This window comes from Oncorhynchus gorbuscha, unplaced genomic scaffold (genome assembly GCF_021184085.1).
Source record: "Oncorhynchus gorbuscha isolate QuinsamMale2020 ecotype Even-year unplaced genomic scaffold, OgorEven_v1.0 Un_scaffold_2335, whole genome shotgun sequence".
In the NCBI taxonomy this organism is placed as follows: domain Eukaryota; kingdom Metazoa; phylum Chordata; class Actinopteri; order Salmoniformes; family Salmonidae; genus Oncorhynchus; species Oncorhynchus gorbuscha.
The window spans coordinates 10,912-32,413 of record NW_025746879.1 but is presented as its reverse complement, the minus strand read 5'-3'; the positions used below and the strand labels follow the sequence as shown (position 1 = coordinate 32,413).

Below are 21,502 nucleotides of genomic sequence, written 5' to 3'. Positions count from 1 at the left end.
ACTGTACTAGGGCCAGGAGTTATAAACTGTACTAGGGCCAGGAGTTATAAACTGTACTAGGGCCAGGAGTTATAAACTGTACTAGGGCCAGGAGTTATAAACTGTACCAGGGCCAGGAGTTATAAACTGTACTAGGGCCAGGAGTTATAAACTGTACTAGGGCCAGGAGTTATAAACTGTACTAGGGCCAGGAGTTATAAACTGTACTAGGGCCAGGAGCAGATGGTTCACTCTGTCATCACAGCTTGTGTGTGTGTGTGTGATTTATAAACTGTACTAGGGCCAGGAGTAGATGGTTCACTCTGTCATCACAGCTTGTGTGTGTGTGTGTGATTTATAAACTGTACTAGGGCCAGGAGTTAAGGAGTTATAAACTGTACGAGGGCCAGGAGTAGATGGTTCACTCTGTCATCACAGCTTGTGTGTGTGTGTGTGTGTGTGTGTGTGTGTGTGTGTGTGTGTGTGTGTGTGTGTGTGTGTGTGTGTGTGTGTGTGTGTGTGTGTGTGTGTGTGTGTGTGTGTGTGTGTGTGTGTGTGTGCGTGCGTGCGTGCGTGCGTGCGTGCGTGCGTGTGTGTGTGTGTGTGAGAGCGTCACTGTGTGTGTGTGTGTGTGTGTGTGTGTGTGTGTGTGTGTGTGTGTGTGTGTGTGTGTGTGTGTGTGTGTGTGTGTGTGTGTGTGTGTGTGTGTGTGTGTGTGTGTGTGTGTGTGTGTGTGTGTGTGTGTGCGTGCGTGCGTGCGTGCGTGCGTGTGTGAGAGAGAGCGTCACAGTGTGTGTGTGTGTGTGTGTGTGTGTGTGTGTGTGTGTGTGTGTGTGTGTGTGTGTGTGTGTGTGTGTGTGTGTGTGTGTGTAATACAAACATTGTACCTTTTCTAGAAAATGATATTGACATTGTGATGTAACAACTGTTTGTCCGCCTTTAAGTGAAGGACTTCCCTACTGGCTCTGCTCTGCAGTGGTGTGGTGAAGTTTCAACTGAGAAGGAAGCTGAAGCACGGGAGTCTTCTGGTGTAGTGAGGCTTCAGCTGAGAGAGAAGCTGAAACACGGGAGTCCTCTAGTGTCGTGAGGCTTCAACTGAGAGAGAAGCTGAAACACGGGAGTCCTCTGGTGTAGTGATGCTTCAACTGAGAGAGAAGCTGAAACACGGGAGTCCTCTGGTATAGTGGGGCTTCAGCTGAGAGAGAAGCTGAAACACGGGAGTCCTCTGGTGTAGTGAGGGTTCAACTGAGAGAGAAGCTGAAACACGGGAGTCCTCTGGTGTAGTGAGGCTTCAACTGAGAGAGAAGCTGAAACACGGGAGTCCTCTGGTGTAGTGAGGCTTCAACTGAGAGAGAAGCTGAAACACGGGAGTCCTCTGGTGTAGTGGGGCTTCAGCTGAGAGAGAAGCTGAAACACGGGAGTCCTCTGGTGTAGTGAGGCTTCAACTGAGAGAGAAGCTGAAACACGGGAGTCCTCTGAGTATTACAGTAAAGCACAAATCAGCTGTTTCCTCATCTTCACTCCAATTCCTCTGACCAGAACTCAGCTTCTCAAGTCCAATACTGTATCTCATACACGGTGTACTCAAAGGCATACATTGTAATCATGTTGTAGTCATTGCTGTACATTATCCCAATGTTTCATTCATAATTCACACACATAGAACATGCTACAGTATGTACATATTGTTATTAGCTCTTCAGAACAGTCTTTACACACACACTGACATTGAATGTCTGGAGTGAAAGAACTCTCAGGAGGACAATGCATTCCAACCAGAGGAGGCTGGTGGGGGGAGCTGTAGGAGGACAGGCTCATTGTAATGGCTGGAATGAAATACATGGAATGTAGTCAAACATGTGTTTTCCTTATGTTTGATACCGTTCCAATAGTTCCATTCCAGCGATGACAATGAGGCCGCCCTCCTATAGCTCCTCCCACTAGCCTCCTCTGACTTCAATCCCGTACTGTCTTTGAGCTTATCATTACAGCAGACCTCTGCTCTACCCTGCTGGGACCCTACTTCCTTCTGCTGAACTGTAATAACCATGCTCTGTGTGTGTGTGTGTGTGTGTGTGTGTGTGTGTGTGTGTGTGTGTGTGTGTGTGTGTGTGTGTGTGTGTGTGTGTGTGTGTGTGTGTGTGTGTGTGTGTGTGTGTGTGTGTGTGTGTGTGTGTGTGTGTGTGTGTGTGTTGTGTGTGTGTGTGCAACTGTAATAACCCTGTTCTCTCAGGGGAAGGTCACACTGTTTATACAGGCTTTGTGTTGCCTGGTTACTGGTTACATAGTGAGGTAGAGGTTGTTTATGTTGTCTGGTTACATAGTGAGGTAGAGGTTGTTTATGTTGTCTGGTTACATAGTGAGGTAGAGGTTGTTTATGTTGTCTGGTTACTGGTTACAGAGTGAGGTAGAGGTTGTTTATGTTGTCTGGTTACATAGTGAGGTAGAGGTTGTTTATGTTGTCTGGTTACTGGTTACAGAGTGAGGTAGAGGTTGTTTATGTTGTCTGGTTACATAGTGAGGTAGAGGTTGTTTATGTTGCCTGGTTACTGGTTACATAGTGAGGTAGAGGTTGTTTATGTTGTCTGGTTACAGAGTGAGGTAGAGGTTGTTTATGTTGTCTGGTTACAGAGTGAGGTAGAGGTTGTTTATGTTGTCTGGTTACAGAGTGAGGTAGAGGTTGTTTATGTTGTCTGGGTACATAGTGAGGTAGAGGTTGTTTATGTTGTCTGGTTACTGGTTACAGAGTGAGGTAGAGGTTGTTTATTATGTTGCCTGGTTACTGGTTACATAGTGAGGTAGAGGTTGTTTATGTTGTCTGGTTACATAGTGAGGTAGAGGTTGTTTATGTTGTCTGGTTACTGGTTACATAGTGAGGTAGAGGATGTTTACGTTGTCTGGTTACTGGTTACATAGTGAGGTAGAGGTTGTTTATGTTGTCTGGTTACAGAGTGAGGTAGAGGTTGTTTATGTTGTCTGGTTACATAGTGAGGTAGAGGTTGTTTATGTTGTCTGGTTACAGAGTGAGGTAGAGGTTGTTTATGTTGTCTGGTTACAGAGTGAGGTAGAGGTTGTTTATGTTGTCTGGTTACAGAGTGAGGTAGAGGTTGTTTATGTTGTCTGGTTACAGAGTGAGGTAGAGGTTGTTTATGTTGTCTGGTTACATAGTGAGGTAGAGGTTGTTTATGTTGCCTGGTTACTGGTTACATAGTGAGGTAGAGGTTGTTTATGTTGTCTGGTTACAGAGTGAGGTAGAGGTTGTTTATGTTGTCTGGTTACATAGTGAGGTAGAGGTTGTTTATGTTGCCTGGTTACTGGTTACATAGTGAGGTAGAGGTTGTTTATGTTGCCTGGTTACTGGTTACATAGTGAGGTAGAGGTTGTTTATGTTGCCTGGTTACTGGTTACATAGTGAGGTAGAGGTTGTTTATGTTGCCTGGTTACTGGTTATAGAGTGAGGTAGAGGTTGTTTATGTTGTCTGGTTACAGAGTGAGGTAGAGGTTGTTTATGTTGTCTGGTTACATAGTGAGGTAGAGGTTGTTTATGTTGTCTGGTTACTGGTTACATAGTGAGGTAGAGGTTGTTTATGTTGTCTGGTTACATAGTGAGGTAGAGGTTGTTTATGTTGTCTGGTTACATAGTGAGGTAGAGGTTGTTTATGTTGTCTGGTTACTGGTTACAGAGTGAGGTAGAGGTTGTTTATGTTGTCTGGTTACATAGTGAGGTAGAGGTTGTTTATGTTGTCTGGTTACATAGTGAGGTAGAGGTTGTTTATGTTGTCTGGTTACTGGTTACATAGTGAGGTAGAGGTTGTTTATGTTGTCTGGTTACATAGTGAGGTAGAGGTTGTTTATGTTGTCTGGTTACATAGTGAGGTAGAGGTTGTTTATGTTGTCTGGTTTTAGAGTGAGGTAGAGGTGGTTTATGTTGTCTGGTTACTGGTTACATAGTGAGGTAGAGGTTGTTTATGTTGCCTGGTTACTGGTTACATAGTGAGGTAGAGGTTGTTTATGTTGTCTGGTTACATAGTGAGGTAGAGGTTGTTTATGTTGTCTGGTTACATAGTGAGGTAGAGGTTGTTTATGTTGTCTGGTTACATAGTGAGGTAGAGGTTGTTTATGTTGTCTGGTTACATAGTGAGGTAGAGGTTGTTTATGTTGCCTGGTTACTGGTTACATAGTGAGGTAGAGGTTGTTTATGTTGTCTGTTTACTGGTTACATAGTGAGGTAGAGGTTGTTTATGTTGTCTGGTTACTGGTTACATACTGAGGTAGAGGTTGTTTATGTTGTCTGGTTACTGGTTACATAGTGAGGTAGAGGTTGTTTATGTTGTCTGGTTACTGGTTACATAGTGAGGTAGAGGTTGTTTATGTTGCCTGGTTACTGGTTACATAGTGAGGTAGAGGTTGTTTATGTTGCCTGGTTACTGGTTACATAGTGAGGTAGAGGTTGTTTATGTTGTCTGGTTACATAGTGAGGTAGAGGTTGTTTATGTTGCCTGGTTACTGGTTATAGAGTGAGGTAGAGGTTGTTTATGTTGCCTGGTTACTGGTTACATAGTGAGGTAGAGGTTGTTTATGTTGTCTGGTTACATAGTGAGGTAGAGGTTGTTTATGTTGTCTGGTTACATAGTGAGGTAGAGGTTGTTTATGTTGTCTGGTTACATAGTGAGGTAGAGGTTGTTTATGTTGTCTGGTTACATAGTGAGGTAGAGGTTGTTTATGTTGTCTGGTTACATAGTGAGGTAGAGGTTGTTTATGTTGTCTGGTTACAGAGTGAGGTAGAGGTTGTTTATGTTGTCTGGTTACATAGTGAGGTAGAGGTTGTTTATGTTGTCTGGTTACTGGTTACATAGTGAGGTAGAGGTTGTTTATGTTGTCTGGTTACATAGTGAGGTAGAGGTTGTTTATGTTGTCTGGTTACATAGTGAGGTAGAGGTTGTTTATGTTGTCTGGTTACATAGTGAGGTAGAGGTTGTTTATGTTGCCTGGTTACTGGTTATAGAGTGAGGTAGAGGTTGTTTATGTTGCCTGGTTACTGGTTACATAGTGAGGTAGAGGTTGTTTATGTTGTCTGTTTACTGGTTACATAGTGAGGTAGAGGTTGTTTATGTTGTCTGGTTACTGGTTACATACTGAGGTAGAGGTTGTTTATGTTGTCTGGTTACTGGTTACATAGTGAGGTAGAGGTTGTTTATGTTGTCTGGTTACTGGTTACATAGTGAGGTAGAGGTTGTTTATGTTGCCTGGTTACTGGTTACATAGTGAGGTAGAGGTTGTTTATGTTGCCTGGTTACTGGTTACAGAGTGAGGTAGAGGTTGTTTATGTTGTCTGGTTACTGGTTACATAGTGAGGTAGAGGTTGTTTATGTTGTCTGGTTACTGGTTACATAGTGAGGTAGAGGTTGTTTATGTTGTCTGGTTACATGGTGAGGTAGAGGTTGTTTATGTTGTCTGGTTATAGAGTGAGGTAGAGGTTGTTTATGTTGTCTGGTTACAGAGTGAGGTAGAGGTTGTTTATGTTGTCTGGTTACTGGTTACATAGTGAGGTAGAGGTTGTTTATGTTGTCTGGTTACAGAGTGAGGTAGAGGTTGTTTATGTTGTCTGGTTACTGGTTACATAGTGAGGTAGAGGTTGTTTATGTTGTCTGGTTACAGAGTGAGGTAGAGGTTGTTTATGTTGTCTGGTTACAGAGTGAGGTAGAGGTTGTTTATGTTGTCTGGTTACTGGTTACATAGTGAGGTAGAGGTTGTTTATGTTGTCTGGTTACAGAGTGAGGTAGAGGTTGTTTATGTTGTCTGGTTACTGGTTACATAGTGAGGTAGAGGTTGTTTATGTTGTCTGGTTACAGAGTGAGGTAGAGGTTGTTTATGTTGTCTGGTTACTGGTTACATAGTGAGGTAGAGGTTGTTTATGTTGTCTGGTTACAGAGTGAGGTAGAGGTTGTTTATGTTGTCTGGTTACTGGTTACATAGTGAGGTAGAGGTTGTTTATGTTGTCTGGTTACAGAGTGAGGTAGAGGTTGTTTATGTTGTCTGGTTACATAGTGAGGTAGAGGTTGTTTATGTTGTCTGGTTACAGAGTGAGGTAGAGGTTGTTTATGTTGTCTGGTTACTGGTTACATAGTGAGGTAGAGGTTGTTTATGTTGTCTGGTTACAGAGTGAGGTAGAGGTTGTTTATGTTGTCTGGTTACTGGTTACAGAGTGAGGTAGAGGTTGTTTATGTTGTCTGGTTACAGAGTGAGGTAGAGGTTGTTTATGTTGTCTGGTTACTGGTTACATAGTGAGGTAGAGGTTGTTTATGTTGTCTGGTTACAGAGTGAGGTAGAGGTTGTTTATGTTGTCTGGTTACAGAGTGAGGTAGAGGTTGTTTATGTTGTCTGGTTACTGGTTACATAGTGAGGTAGAGGTTGTTTATGTTGTCTGGTTACAGAGTGAGGTAGAGGTTGTTTATGTTGTCTGGTTACTGGTTACATAGTGAGGTAGAGGTTGTTTATGTTGTCTGGTTACAGAGTGAGGTAGAGGTTGTTTATGTTGTCTGGTTACATAGTGAGGTAGAGGTTGTTTATGTTGTCTGGTTACAGAGTGAGGTAGAGGTTGTTTATGTTGTCTGGTTACAGAGTGAGGTAGAGGTTGTTTATGTTGTCTGGTTACATAGTGAGGTAGAGGTTGTTTATGTTGTCTGGTTACAGAGTGAGGTAGAGGTTGTTTATGTTGTCTGGTTACAGAGTGAGGTAGAGGTTGTTTATGTTGTCTGGTTACATGGTGAGGTAGAGGTTGTTTATGTTGTCTGGTTACAGAGTGAGGTAGAGGTTGTTTATGTTGTCTGGTTACATAGTGAGGTAGAGGTTGTTTATGTTGTCTGGTTACAGAGTGAGGTAGAGGTTGTTTATGTTGTCTGGTTACATAGTGAGGTAGAGGTTGTTTATGTTGTCTGGTTACTGGTTACATAGTGAGGTAGAGGTTGTTTATGTTGTCTGGTTACAGAGTGAGGTAGAGGTTGTTTATGTTGTCTGGTTACAGAGTGAGGTAGAGGTTATTTATGTTGTCTGGTTACTGGTTACATAGTGAGGTAGAGGTTGTTTATGTTGTCTGGTTACAGAGTGAGGTAGAGGTTGTTTATGTTGTCTGGTTACTGGTTACATAGTGAGGTAGAGGTTGTTTATGTTGTCTGGTTACAGAGTGAGGTAGAGGTTGTTTATGTTGTCTGGTTACAGAGTGAGGTAGAGGTTGTTTATGTTGTCTGGTTACAGAGTGAGGTAGAGGTTGTTTATGTTGTCTGGTTACAGAGTGAGGTAGAGGTTGTTTATGTTGTCTGGTTACATAGTGAGGTAGAGGTTGTTTATGTTGTCTGGTTACAGAGTGAGGTAGAGGTTGTTTATGTTGTCTGGTTACAGAGTGAGGTAGAGGTTGTTTATGTTGTCTGGTTACAGAGTGAGGTAGAGGTTGTTTATGTTGTCTGGTTACAGAGTGAGGTAGAGGTTGTTTATGTTGTCTGGTTACAGAGTGAGGTAGAGGTTGTTTATGTTGTCTGGTTACTGGTTACATAGTGAGGTAGAGGTTGTTTATGTTGTCTGGTTACAGAGTGAGGTAGAGGTTGTTTATGTTGTCTGGTTACAGAGTGAGGTAGAGGTTGTTTATGTTGTCTGGTTACAGAGTGAGGTAGAGGTTGTTTATGTTGTCTGGTTACAGAGTGAGGTAGAGGTTGTTTATGTTGTCTGGTTACAGAGTGAGGTAGAGGTTGTTTATGTTGTCTGGTTACTGGTTACATAGTGAGGTAGAGGTTGTTTATGTTGTCTGGTTACAGAGTGAGGTAGAGGTTGTTTATGTTGTCTGGTTACAGAGTGAGGTAGAGGTTGTTTATGTTGTCTGGTTACAGAGTGAGGTAGAGGTTGTTTATGTTGTCTGGTTACAGAGTGAGGTAGAGGTTGTTTATGTTGTCTGGTTACAGAGTGAGGTAGAGGTTGTTTATGTTGTCTGGTTACTGGTTACATAGTGAGGTAGAGGTTGTTTATGTTGTCTGGTTACAGAGTGAGGTAGAGGTTGTTTATGTTGTCTGGTTACAGAGTGAGGTAGAGGTTGTTTATGTTGTCTGGTTACAGAGTGAGGTAGAGGTTGTTTATGTTGTCTGGTTACAGAGTGAGGTAGAGGTTGTTTATGTTGTCTGGTTACAGAGTGAGGTAGAGGTTGTTTATGTTGTCTGGTTACAGAGTGAGGTAGAGGTTGTTTATGTTGTCTGGTTACAGAGTGAGGTAGAGGTTGTTTATGTTGTCTGGTTACTGGTTACATAGTGAGGTAGAGGTTGTTTATGTTGTCTGGTTACAGAGTGAGGTAGAGGTTGTTTATGTTGTCTGGTTACAGAGTGAGGTAGAGGTTGTTTATGTTGTCTGGTTACAGAGTGAGGTAGAGGTTGTTTATGTTGTCTGGTTACAGAGTGAGGTAGAGGTTGTTTATGTTGTCTGGTTACAGAGTGAGGTAGAGGTTGTTTATGTTGTCTGGTTACAGAGTGAGGTAGAGGTTGTTTATGTTGTCTGGTTACATGGTGAGGTAGAGGTTGTTTATGTTGTCTGGTTACAGAGTGAGGTAGAGGTTGTTTATGTTGTCTGGTTACTGGTTACATAGTGAGGTAGAGGTTGTTTATGTTGTCTGGTTACAGAGTGAGGTAGAGGTTGTTTATGTTGTCTGGTTACTGGTTACATAGTGAGGTAGAGGTTGTTTATGTTGTCTGGTTACAGAGTGAGGTAGAGGTTGTTTATGTTGTCTGGTTACATAGTGAGGTAGAGGTTGTTTATGTTGTCTGGTTACAGAGTGAGGTAGAGGTTGTTTATGTTGTCTGGTTACAGAGTGAGGTAGAGGTTGTTTATGTTGTCTGGTTACATAGTGAGGTAGAGGTTGTTTATGTTGTCTGGTTACAGAGTGAGGTAGAGGTTGTTTATGTTGTCTGGTTACAGAGTGAGGTAGAGGTTGTTTATGTTGTCTGGTTACAGAGTGAGGTAGAGGTTGTTTATGTTGTCTGGTTACAGAGTGAGGTAGAGGTTGTTTATGTTGTCTGGTTACATAGTGAGGTAGAGGTTGTTTATGTTGTCTGGTTACAGAGTGAGGTAGAGGTTGTTTATGTTGTCTGGTTACATAGTGAGGTAGAGGTTGTTTATGTTGTCTGGTTACTGGTTACATAGTGAGGTAGAGGTTGTTTATGTTGTCTGGTTACAGAGTGAGGTAGAGGTTGTTTATGTTGTCTGGTTACAGAGTGAGGTAGAGGTTATTTATGTTGTCTGGTTACTGGTTACATAGTGAGGTAGAGGTTGTTTATGTTGTCTGGTTACAGAGTGAGGTAGAGGTTGTTTTGTTGTCTGGTTACTGGTTACATAGTGAGGTAGAGGTTGTTTATGTTGTCTGGTTACAGAGTGAGGTAGAGGTTGTTTATGTTGTCTGGTTACAGAGTGAGGTAGAGGTTGTTTATGTTGTCTGGTTACAGAGTGAGGTAGAGGTTGTTTATGTTGTCTGGTTACAGAGTGAGGTAGAGGTTGTTTATGTTGTCTGGTTACATAGTGAGGTAGAGGTTGTTTATGTTGTCTGGTTACAGAGTGAGGTAGAGGTTGTTTATGTTGTCTGGTTACTGGTTACATAGTGAGGTAGAGGTTGTTTATGTTGTCTGGTTACAGAGTGAGGTAGAGGTTGTTTATGTTGTCTGGTTACAGAGTGAGGTAGAGGTTGTTTATGTTGTCTGGTTACAGAGTGAGGTAGAGGTTGTTTATGTTGTCTGGTTACAGAGTGAGGTAGAGGTTGTTTATGTTGTCTGGTTACAGAGTGAGGTAGAGGTTGTTTATGTTGTCTGGTTACAGAGTGAGGTAGAGGTTGTTTATGTTGTCTGGTTACATGGTGAGGTAGAGGTTGTTTATGTTGTCTGGTTACAGAGTGAGGTAGAGGTTGTTTATGTTGTCTGGTTACTGGTTACATAGTGAGGTAGAGGTTGTTTATGTTGTCTGGTTACAGAGTGAGGTAGAGGTTGTTTATGTTGCCTGGTTACTGGTTACATAGTGAGGTAGAGGTTGTTTATGTTGTCTGGTTACAGAGTGAGGTAGAGGTTGTTTATGTTGTCTGGTTACATAGTGAGGTAGAGGTTGTTTATGTTGTCTGGTTACAGAGTGAGGTAGAGGTTGTTTATGTTGTCTGGTTACAGAGTGAGGTAGAGGTTGTTTATGTTGTCTGGTTACATAGTGAGGTAGAGGTTGTTTATGTTGTCTGGTTACAGAGTGAGGTAGAGGTTGTTTATGTTGTCTGGTTACAGAGTGAGGTAGAGGTTGTTTATGTTGTCTGGTTACATGAGTGAGGTAGAGGTTGTTTATGTTGTCTGGTTACAGAGTGAGGTAGAGGTTGTTTATGTTGTCTGGTTACATAGTGAGGTAGAGGTTGTTTATGTTGTCTGGTTACAGAGTGAGGTAGAGGTTGTTTATGTTGTCTGGTTACATAGTGAGGTAGAGGTTGTTTATGTTGTCTGGTTACTGGTTACATAGTGAGGTAGAGGTTGTTTATGTTGTCTGGTTACAGAGTGAGGTAGAGGTTGTTTATGTTGTCTGGTTACAGAGTGAGGTAGAGGTTATTTATGTTGTCTGGTTACTGGTTACATAGTGAGGTAGAGGTTGTTTATGTTGTCTGGTTACAGAGTGAGGTAGAGGTTGTTTATGTTGTCTGGTTACTGGTTACATAGTGAGGTAGAGGTTGTTTATGTTGTCTGGTTACAGAGTGAGGTAGAGGTTGTTTATGTTGTCTGGTTACAGAGTGAGGTAGAGGTTGTTTATGTTGTCTGGTTACAGAGTGAGGTAGAGGTTGTTTATGTTGTCTGGTTACAGAGTGAGGTAGAGGTTGTTTATGTTGTCTGGTTACATAGTGAGGTAGAGGTTGTTTATGTTGTCTGGTTACAGAGTGAGGTAGAGGTTGTTTATGTTGTCTGGTTACAGAGTGAGGTAGAGGTTGTTTATGTTGTCTGGTTACAGAGTGAGGTAGAGGTTGTTTATGTTGTCTGGTTACAGAGTGAGGTAGAGGTTGTTTATGTTGTCTGGTTACTGGTTACATAGTGAGGTAGAGGTTGTTTATGTTGTCTGGTTACAGAGTGAGGTAGAGGTTGTTTATGTTGTCTGGTTACAGAGTGAGGTAGAGGTTGTTTATGTTGTCTGGTTACAGAGTGAGGTAGAGGTTGTTTATGTTGTCTGGTTACAGAGTGAGGTAGAGGTTGTTTATGTTGTCTGGTTACAGAGTGAGGTAGAGGTTGTTTATGTTGTCTGGTTACTGGTTACATAGTGAGGTAGAGGTTGTTTATGTTGTCTGGTTACAGAGTGAGGTAGAGGTTGTTTATGTTGTCTGGTTACAGAGTGAGGTAGAGGTTGTTTATGTTGTCTGGTTACAGAGTGAGGTAGAGGTTGTTTATGTTGTCTGGTTACAGAGTGAGGTAGAGGTTGTTTATGTTGTCTGGTTACAGAGTGAGGTAGAGGTTGTTTATGTTGTCTGGTTACTGGTTACATAGTGAGGTAGAGGTTGTTTATGTTGTCTGGTTACAGAGTGAGGTAGAGGTTGTTTATGTTGTCTGGTTACAGAGTGAGGTAGAGGTTGTTTATGTTGTCTGGTTACAGAGTGAGGTAGAGGTTGTTTATGTTGTCTGGTTACAGAGTGAGGTAGAGGTTGTTTATGTTGTCTGGTTACAGAGTGAGGTAGAGGTTGTTTATGTTGTCTGGTTACAGAGTGAGGTAGAGGTTGTTTATGTTGTCTGGTTACAGAGTGAGGTAGAGGTTGTTTATGTTGTCTGGTTACTGGTTACATAGTGAGGTAGAGGTTGTTTATGTTGTCTGGTTACAGAGTGAGGTAGAGGTTGTTTATGTTGTCTGGTTACAGAGTGAGGTAGAGGTTGTTTATGTTGTCTGGTTACAGAGTGAGGTAGAGGTTGTTTATGTTGTCTGGTTACAGAGTGAGGTAGAGGTTGTTTATGTTGTCTGGTTACATAGTGAGGTAGAGGTTGTTTATGTTGTCTGGTTACAGAGTGAGGTAGAGGTTGTTTATGTTGTCTGGTTACAGAGTGAGGTAGAGGTTGTTTATGTTGTCTGGTTACAGAGTGAGGTAGAGGTTGTTTATGTTGTCTGGTTACAGAGTGAGGTAGAGGTTGTTTATGTTGTCTGGTTACAGAGTGAGGTAGAGGTTGTTTATGTTGTCTGGTTACAGAGTGAGGTAGAGGTTGTTTATGTTGTCTGGTTACAGAGTGAGGTAGAGGTTGTTTATGTTGTCTGGTTACAGAGTGAGGTAGAGGTTGTTTATGTTGTCTGGTTACATAGTGAGGTAGAGGTTGTTTATGTTGTCTGGTTACAGAGTGAGGTAGAGGTTGTTTATGTTGTCTGGTTACAGAGTGAGGTAGAGGTTGTTTATGTTGTCTGGTTACAGAGTGAGGTAGAGGTTGTTTATGTTGTCTGGTTACAGAGTGAGGTAGAGGTTGTTTATGTTGCCTGGTTACAGAGTGAGGTAGAGGTTGTTTATGTTGTCTGGTTACAGAGTGAGGTAGAGGTTGTTTATGTTGTCTGGTTACAGAGTGAGGTAGAGGTTGTTTATGTTGCCTGGTTACAGAGTGAGGTAGAGGTTGTTTATGTTGCCTGGTTACAGAGTGAGGTAGAGGTTGTTTATGTTGTCTGGTTACAGAGTGAGGTAGAGGTTGTTTATGTTGTCTGGTTACATAGTGAGGTAGAGGTTGTTTATGTTGTCTGGTTACAGAGTGAGGTAGAGGTTGTTTATGTTGTCTGGTTACAGAGTGAGGTAGAGGTTGTTTATGTTGTCTGGTTACTGGTTACAGAGTGAGGTAGAGGTTGTTTATGTTGCCTGGTTACAGAGTGAGGTAGAGGTTGTTTATGTTGTCTGGTTACAGAGTGAGGTAGAGGTTGTTTATGTTGTCTGGTTACAGAGTGAGGTAGAGGTTGTTTATGTTGTCTGGTTACAGAGTGAGGTAGAGGTTGTTTATGTTGTCTGGTTACAGAGTGAGGTAGAGGTTGTTTATGTTGTCTGGTTACTGGTTACAGAGTGAGGTAGAGGTTGTTTATGTTGTCTGGTTACAGAGTGAGGTAGAGGTTGTTTATGTTGTCTGGTTACAGAGTGAGGTAGAGGTTGTTTATGTTGTCTGGTTACAGAGTGAGGTAGAGGTTGTTTATGTTGTCTGGTTACAGAGTGAGGTAGAGGTTGTTTATGTTGTCTGGTTACAGAGTGAGGTAGAGGTTGTTTATGTTGTCTGGTTACATAGTGAGGTAGAGGTTGTTTATGTTGTCTGGTTACAGAGTGAGGTAGAGGTTGTTTATGTTGTCTGGTTACAGAGTGAGGTAGAGGTTGTTTATGTTGCCTGGTTACAGAGTGAGGTAGAGGTTGTTTATGTTGTCTGGTTACAGAGTGAGGTAGAGGTTGTTTATGTTGTCTGGTTACAGAGTGAGGTAGAGGTTGTTTATGTTGTCTGGTTACAGAGTGAGGTAGAGGTTGTTTATGTTGTCTGGTTACAGAGTGAGGTAGAGGTTGTTTATGTTGTCTGGTTACTGGTTACATAGTGAGGTAGAGGTTGTTTATGTTGTCTGGTTACAGAGTGAGGTAGAGGTTGTTTATGTTGTCTGGTTACAGAGTGAGGTAGAGGTTGTTTATGTTGTCTGGTTACAGAGTGAGGTAGAGGTTGTTTATGTTGTCTGGTTACAGAGTGAGGTAGAGGTTGTTTATGTTGTCTGGTTACAGAGTGAGGTAGAGGTTGTTTATGTTGTCTGTTACTGGTTACATAGTGAGGTAGAGGTTGTTTATGTTGTCTGGTTACAGAGTGAGGTAGAGGTTGTTTATGTTGTCTGGTTACAGAGTGAGGTAGAGGTTGTTTATGTTGTCTGGTTACAGAGTGAGGTAGAGGTTGTTTATGTTGTCTGGTTACAGAGTGAGGTAGAGGTTGTTTATGTTGTCTGGTTACAGAGTGAGGTAGAGGTTGTTTATGTTGTCTGGTTACAGAGTGAGGTAGAGGTTGTTTATGTTGTCTGGTTACAGAGTGAGGTAGAGGTTGTTTATGTTGTCTGGTTACTGGTTACATAGTGAGGTAGAGGTTGTTTATGTTGTCTGGTTACAGAGTGAGGTAGAGGTTGTTTATGTTGTCTGGTTACAGAGTGAGGTAGAGGTTGTTTATGTTGTCTGGTTACAGAGTGAGGTAGAGGTTGTTTATGTTGTCTGGTTACAGAGTGAGGTAGAGGTTGTTTATGTTGTCTGGTTACATAGTGAGGTAGAGGTTGTTTATGTTGTCTGGTTACAGAGTGAGGTAGAGGTTGTTTATGTTGTCTGGTTACAGAGTGAGGTAGAGGTTGTTTATGTTGTCTGGTTACAGAGTGAGGTAGAGGTTGTTTATGTTGTCTGGTTACAGAGTGAGGTAGAGGTTGTTTATGTTGTCTGGTTACAGAGTGAGGTAGAGGTTGTTTATGTTGTCTGGTTACAGAGTGAGGTAGAGGTTGTTTATGTTGTCTGGTTACAGAGTGAGGTAGAGGTTGTTTATGTTGTCTGGTTACAGAGTGAGGTAGAGGTTGTTTATGTTGTCTGGTTACATAGTGAGGTAGAGGTTGTTTATGTTGTCTGGTTACAGAGTGAGGTAGAGGTTGTTTATGTTGTCTGGTTACAGAGTGAGGTAGAGGTTGTTTATGTTGTCTGGTTACAGAGTGAGGTAGAGGTTGTTTATGTTGTCTGGTTACAGAGTGAGGTAGAGGTTGTTTATGTTGCCTGGTTACAGAGTGAGGTAGAGGTTGTTTATGTTGTCTGGTTACAGAGTGAGGTAGAGGTTGTTTATGTTGTCTGGTTACAGAGTGAGGTAGAGGTTGTTTATGTTGCCTGGTTACAGAGTGAGGTAGAGGTTGTTTATGTTGCCTGGTTACAGAGTGAGGTAGAGGTTGTTTATGTTGTCTGGTTACAGAGTGAGGTAGAGGTTGTTTATGTTGTCTGGTTACATAGTGAGGTAGAGGTTGTTTATGTTGTCTGGTTACAGAGTGAGGTAGAGGTTGTTTATGTTGTCTGGTTACAGAGTGAGGTAGAGGTTGTTTATGTTGTCTGGTTACTGGTTACAGAGTGAGGTAGAGGTTGTTTATGTTGCCTGGTTACAGAGTGAGGTAGAGGTTGTTTATGTTGTCTGGTTACAGAGTGAGGTAGAGGTTGTTTATGTTGTCTGGTTACAGAGTGAGGTAGAGGTTGTTTATGTTGTCTGGTTACAGAGTGAGGTAGAGGTTGTTTATGTTGTCTGGTTACAGAGTGAGGTAGAGGTTGTTTATGTTGTCTGGTTACTGGTTACAGAGTGAGGTAGAGGTTGTTTATGTTGCCTGGTTACAGAGTGAGGTAGAGGTTGTTTATGTTGTCTGGTTACAGAGTGAGGTAGAGGTTGTTTATGTTGTCTGGTTACAGAGTGAGGTAGAGGTTGTTTATGTTGTCTGGTTACAGAGTGAGGTAGAGGTTGTTTATGTTGTCTGGTTACTGGTTACAGAGTGAGGTAGAGGTTGTTTATGTTGTCTGGTTACATAGTGAGGTAGAGGTTGTTTATGTTGTCTGGTTACAGAGTGAGGTAGAGGTTGTTTATGTTGTCTGGTTACAGAGTGAGGTAGAGGTTGTTTATGTTGTCTGGTTACAGAGTGAGGTAGAGGTTGTTTATGTTGTCTGGTTACAGAGTGAGGTAGAGGTTGTTTATGTTGTCTGGTTACAGAGTGAGGTAGAGGTTGTTTATGTTGTCTGGTTACAGAGTGAGGTAGAGGTTGTTTATGTTGTCTGGTTACAGAGTGAGGTAGAGGTTGTTTATGTTGTCTGGTTACAGAGTGAGGTAGAGGTTGTTTATGTTGTCTGGTTACAGAGTGAGGTAGAGGTGGTTTATGTTGTCTGGTTACAGAGTGAGGTAGAGGTTGTTTATGTTGCCTGGTTACAGAGTGAGGTAGAGGTTGTTTATGTTGTCTGGTTACAGAGTGAGGTAGAGGTTGTTTATGTTGTCTGGTTACAGAGTGAGGTAGAGGTGGTTTATGTTGTCTGGTTACAGAGTGAGGTAGAGGTTGTTTATGTTGTCTGGTTACAGAGTGAGGTAGAGGTGGTTTATGTTGTCTGGTTACAGAGTGAGGTAGAGGTTGTTTATGTTGCCTGGTTACAGAGTGAGGTAGAGGTTGTTTATGTTGTCTGGTTACAGAGTGAGGTAGAGGTTGTTTATGTTCTGTCTGGTTACAGAGTGAGGTAGAGGTTGTTTATGTTGTCTGGTTACAGAGTGAGGTAGAGGTTGTTTATGTTGCCTGGTTACAGAGTGAGGTAGAGGTTGTTTATGTTGTCTGGTTACAGAGTGAGGTAGAGGTTGTTTATGTTGTCTGGTTACAGAGTGAGGTAGAGGTTGTTTATGTTGTCTGGTTACAGAGTGAGGTAGAGGTTGTTTATGTTGTCTGGTTACAGAGTGAGGTAGAGGTTGTTTATGTTGTCTGGTTACAGAGTGAGGTAGAGGTTGTTTATGTTGTCTGGTTACTGGTTACAGAGTGAGGTAGAGGTTGTTTATGTTGTCTGGTTACATAGTGAGGTAGAGGTTGTTTATGTTGTCTGGTTACAGAGTGAGGTAGAGGTTGTTTATGTTGTCTGGTTACAGAGTGAGGTAGAGGTTGTTTATGTTGCCTGGTTACAGAGTGAGGTAGAGGTTGTTTATGTTGTCTGGTTACAGAGTGAGGTAGAGGTTGTTTATGTTGTCTGGTTACAGAGTGAGGTAGAGGTTGTTTATGTTGTCTGGTTACAGAGTGAGGTAGAGGTTGTTTATGTTGTCTGGTTACAGAGTGAGGTAGAGGTTGTTTATGTTGTCTGGTTACAGAGTGAGGTAGAGGTTGTTTATGTTGTCTGGTTACAGAGTGAGGTAGAGGTGGTTTATGTTGTCTGGTTACAGAGTGAGGTAGAGGTTGTTTATGTTGCCTGGTTACAGAGTGAGGTAGAGGTTGTTTATGTTGTCTGGTTACAGAGTGAGGTAGAGGTTGTTTATGTTGTCTGGTTACAGAGTGAGGTAGAGGTTGTTTATGTTGTCTGGTTACAGAGTGAGGTAGAGGTTGTTTATGTTGTCTGGTTACAGAGTGAGGTAGAGGTTGTTTATGTTGTCTGGTTACAGAGTGAGGTAGAGGTTGTTTATGTTGCCTGGTTACAGAGTGAGGTAGAGGTTGTTTATGTTGTCTGGTTACAGAGTGAGGTAGAGGTTGTTTATGTTGTCTGGTTACAGAGTGAGGTAGAGGTTGTTTATGTTGTCTGGTTACAGAGTGAGGTAGAGGTTGTTTATGTTGCCTGGTTACAGAGTGAGGTAGAGGTTGTTTATGTTGTCTGGTTACAGAGTGAGGTAGAGGTTGTTTATGTTGTCTGGTTACAGAGTGAGGTAGAGGTTGTTTATGTTGTCTGGTTACAGAGTGAGGTAGAGGTTGTTTATGTTGTCTGGTTACAGAGTGAGGTAGAGGTTGTTTATGTTGTCTGGTTACAGAGTGAGGTAGAGGTTGTTTATGTTGTCTGGTTACTGGTTACAGAGTGAGGTAGAGGTTGTTTATGTTGTCTGGTTACATAGTGAGGTAGAGGTTGTTTATGTTGTCTGGTTACAGAGTGAGGTAGAGGTTGTTTATGTTGTCTGGTTACAGAGTGAGGTAGAGGTTGTTTATGTTGCCTGGTTACAGAGTGAGGTAGAGGTTGTTTATGTTGTCTGGTTACAGAGTGAGGTAGAGGTTGTTTATGTTGTCTGGTTACAGAGTGAGGTAGAGGTTGTTTATGTTGTCTGGTTACAGAGTGAGGTAGAGGTTGTTTATGTTGTCTGGTTACAGAGTGAGGTAGAGGTTGTTTATGTTGTCTGGTTACAGAGTGAGGTAGAGGTTGTTTATGTTGTCTGGTTACAGAGTGAGGTAGAGGTTGTTTATGTTGTCTGGTTACAGAGTGAGGTAGAGGTTGTTTATGTTGCCTGGTTACAGAGTGAGGTAGAGGTTGTTTATGTTGTCTGGTTACAGAGTGAGGTAGAGGTTGTTTATGTTGTCTGGTTACAGAGTGAGGTAGAGGTTGTTTATGTTGTCTGGTTACAGAGTGAGGTAGAGGTTGTTTATGTTGTCTGGTTACAGAGTGAGGTAGAGGTGGTTTATGTTGTCTGGTTACAGAGTGAGGTAGAGGTTGTTTATGTTGCCTGGTTACAGAGTGAGGTAGAGGTTGTTTATGTTGTCTGGTTACAGAGTGAGGTAGAGGTTGTTTATGTTGTCTGGTTACAGAGTGAGGTAGAGGTTGTTTATGTTGTCTGGTTACAGAGTGAGGTAGAGGTTGTTTATGTTGTCTGGTTACAGAGTGAGGTAGAGGTGGTTTATGTTGTCTGGTTACAGAGTGAGGTAGAGGTTGTTTATGTTGTCTGGTTACAGAGTGAGGTAGAGGTTGTTTATGTTGTCTGGTTACAGAGTGAGGTAGAGGTTGTTGCTTGGATTCTTGGATGCAGAGAAATGTGAAATGGTGACATTTTTTATTATTTGCGTGTGTGTGCCAGCCAGCCAGCCAGCCAGCCAGCCAGCCAGCCAGCCAGCCAGCCAGCCAGCCAGCCAGCCAGCCAGCCAGCCAGCCTGTGTTGTTTTGGGCAAAACTTGATATTACACTCCCAGTCCTGTTTACACTCCCAGTCCTGTTTACACTCCCAGTCCTGTTTACACTCCCAGTCCTGTTTACACTCCCAGTCCTGTTTACACTCCCAGTCCTGTTTACACTCCCAGTCCTGTTTACACTCCCAGTCCTGTGATGTACGATTCCCAAGGTTGGATGATAAAGATTTCCTCAGAAATTCAAAGTATTTGATTTCGCAACATGGAGAGGGAGTCGCCTAAATATTTATCAACAAGGGACATACTATTATTTCCTTATTCTGTAAACTGTTGACGTTGCTGATAGGCCTGTTGAAAACATTTATTTTAGCAGGTGAAAATGTTTTGTTTTATAGCACTATATAATGCTCCATGGCTCATTTTAGTTTTTCTAGATTTAGAACGTAAAACAACATTTATACAGCAAACATGAACCCTTAGGTCTTGTACAGAAACTAGTTACATTGTTTAATGTTGCAGAACAATGATACACATTATTTTCTCAGAATATTGACACACAAAAAAATAATATTTTTAAGGTGGTTAGCCATCAAGTGACAGAGTTGACAAGCCACTTACGGAGTTGACAACAGATACTCAAAACAGATATATTTTTGCCTCTAAAAGTAGAAGTTAAATACAAACGTTTGTAAAGTATGGAAAATAATTCATTTAAAAAATCCCCAATAAAAACAATCATTCTATTAGATTTTTCAGCACTCTGACAGAGTTGATGTTTTACTTCATTCAAAATTCCTATTCTGTCATGATCGGCTATGAAAAGCCAACTGACATTTACTCCTGAGGTGCTGACTTGCTGCACCCTCGACAACTACTATTATTTGACCATACTGGTAATTTATGAACATTTGAACATCTTGGCCATGTTCTGTTATAATCTCCACCAGACACAGCCAGAAGAGGACTGGCCACCCCACATAGCCTGGTTCCTCTCTAGGTTTCTTCCTAGGTTTTGGCCTTTCTAGGGAGTTTTTCCTAGCCACCGTGCTTCTACACCTGCATTACTTGCTGTTTGGGGTTTTAGGCTGGGTTTCTGTACAGCACTTTGAGATATCAGCTGATGCATCTTTTAGGAATCACCGTTTCGAGATAAATAATCTTTAAAGTCACGGAAGGCTATTGCAAGAAACAACATAAGCATTTCAGTTAATCTTCATTATTGCCCAAAGAAATGTAAAACTATTTTGGAGTTTCAAATGGACATCCTTTTGCCACGGCATTGAGCCGACATGGAAATTAATAATATTGAAAGTATTTAGAAAATCGAAGAAGAAAAAAAATAATCATGTTTGTTTGTGGACCCAGTTGACAGAGGTTGATCACTCATATGTTTGAGAGTAGAAATATTAATGTGCGTAATTCCTCTGGCAGCCTGCATTTAGATTTGAGGATGCCCCCGGGCCCCCACACTTCACCAAGAACGAATGTATCGAACGCCAGTTGGTCCCGTTCCGTTCTTACCTTCGAGCGTCACCTCTCTCCCGGCTCGTTTGAGCCCCTGCACCGCCTCGTCATGCGTAGCGTCCCGCAGGTTCACACCGTTCACCGACAGAATCGCGTCACCGACATACAAGGCTTGGGTTTGATCCGCAGCCAGACCTTTGAAGATCTTACTAATAAGTATCGGCATTTTATTCTCTTTCCCTCCCTTTATGCTGATGCCGAGTCCTCCTACCTCCTGCTTTACTACTTTCACACATCTTTTTCTGTTTGCGATCGCCTCTGGGACTTGCTCCTGTAAATCCGTGAAAGCTGTCCTCACCGCAGTTTTCGGACTGTTTGTGTGATCCGGGTGAGTTGCGTTGCACCCGTAAGATCCATTGGTGATGCCGTTTAGGGTCACATTCTCTCCCAGGTCCTCGCAACTCAACGTTAGAGCTTCTTCGTTCAAGTTGGCCAAAACATTGTGCCATCGGTCCCTCACTAAAACCTCCAAAAATCCACTTTTTTGTACTCCGTTCCTCGAAATTACTGTAGCTACCGCCATCTTTGAAGCATTCTTAAAATGCCATGTGATTAAAACTCAAATAGGACTTTACCCCCGAACTTCTCAGCGTGGCTTTCCAATAGTTCAGCAACTTCAGTTAACGGCTATTTTTTTTGGCAACATAACCCAGTCCCTGCTCCAACAGCCCATATCCTCTTTGGGTGGAGCAAACTCGAAGCGCAATCCCACTAAGCAAATCACATTTCTATCCACACAGAACACTGCCGAGAGCTGTGCTGAAGTTCAAACGACATGTGTAGCCCACACTAACGTAAATATAGAGCGTCATACCTTATTACAGCCGTATTACATACATTATTACCACCCTTTGACAAACATTACCAGGCATGCTGGGTTTTATTCAGAGGGCGACCCGTGTAAAGGAATGTCCCAATGTTGGGACAGTTGGATCTTTGGAGGTGTCCGCTAGTAGACTTGTGCCTGTCTCCCTCTCTCTCTTGTGTGGTCCATGCAGCTTGCCAGGTGCGCACGGTTTGCTCGGCTCCGCAGCGGATTTGTTGGGGGGGGTTAAACACAAAACTTGCATAAAAACAAGTGAAGTTGTATTTCCTAACATCTCACGGACTAAATGCACTTTCAATGGTCAATACACGTGTAAAATAGCCTATAATAACCTAATAATCTACAAATATGCATTATTTTAGGCAAATTGGGAATGAGCATATTCTATGAGTTATTTCTAATGGATCATAATACTAGGCCTGGTGGTTACATTTTTCCAGCGAAAAACGATGAGAACTTTACATAAATATGTAAACGCCATCTGAAACACGATGAGAGAACGTTACAGAAGTACTGTATGTTAGCGCCATCTGATGGTGGAGAGAGAACCGGCGTAACCCTGCTGTCTGTCACAATATACAGTCTATAGTCTTGCTGTCT

The 21,502-nt window shown here is 42.1% G+C and overlaps 1 protein-coding gene across 4 annotated transcripts in view; it reads right to left on the bottom strand.

The window, feature by feature from the left end:
* Positions 1–20,975, bottom strand: part of LOC124025668 (beta-1-syntrophin-like) — a 71,029-nt gene extending 50,054 nt beyond the window's left edge. Inside the window, exon 1 of one of the 4 annotated variants that reach the window (XM_046339005.1) lies at positions 20,074–20,975. In XM_046339005.1, coding sequence (XP_046194961.1) covers positions 20,074–20,599 — 526 coding nt within the window. In that variant the 5' untranslated portion in view covers positions 20,600–20,975. The remainder of the gene's footprint in view (positions 1–20,073) is intronic. The other 3 variants (XM_046339004.1, XM_046339007.1, XM_046339006.1) reach the window with 3 other exon arrangements.
* Between the last annotated feature and the right edge of the window lie 527 nt (positions 20,976–21,502).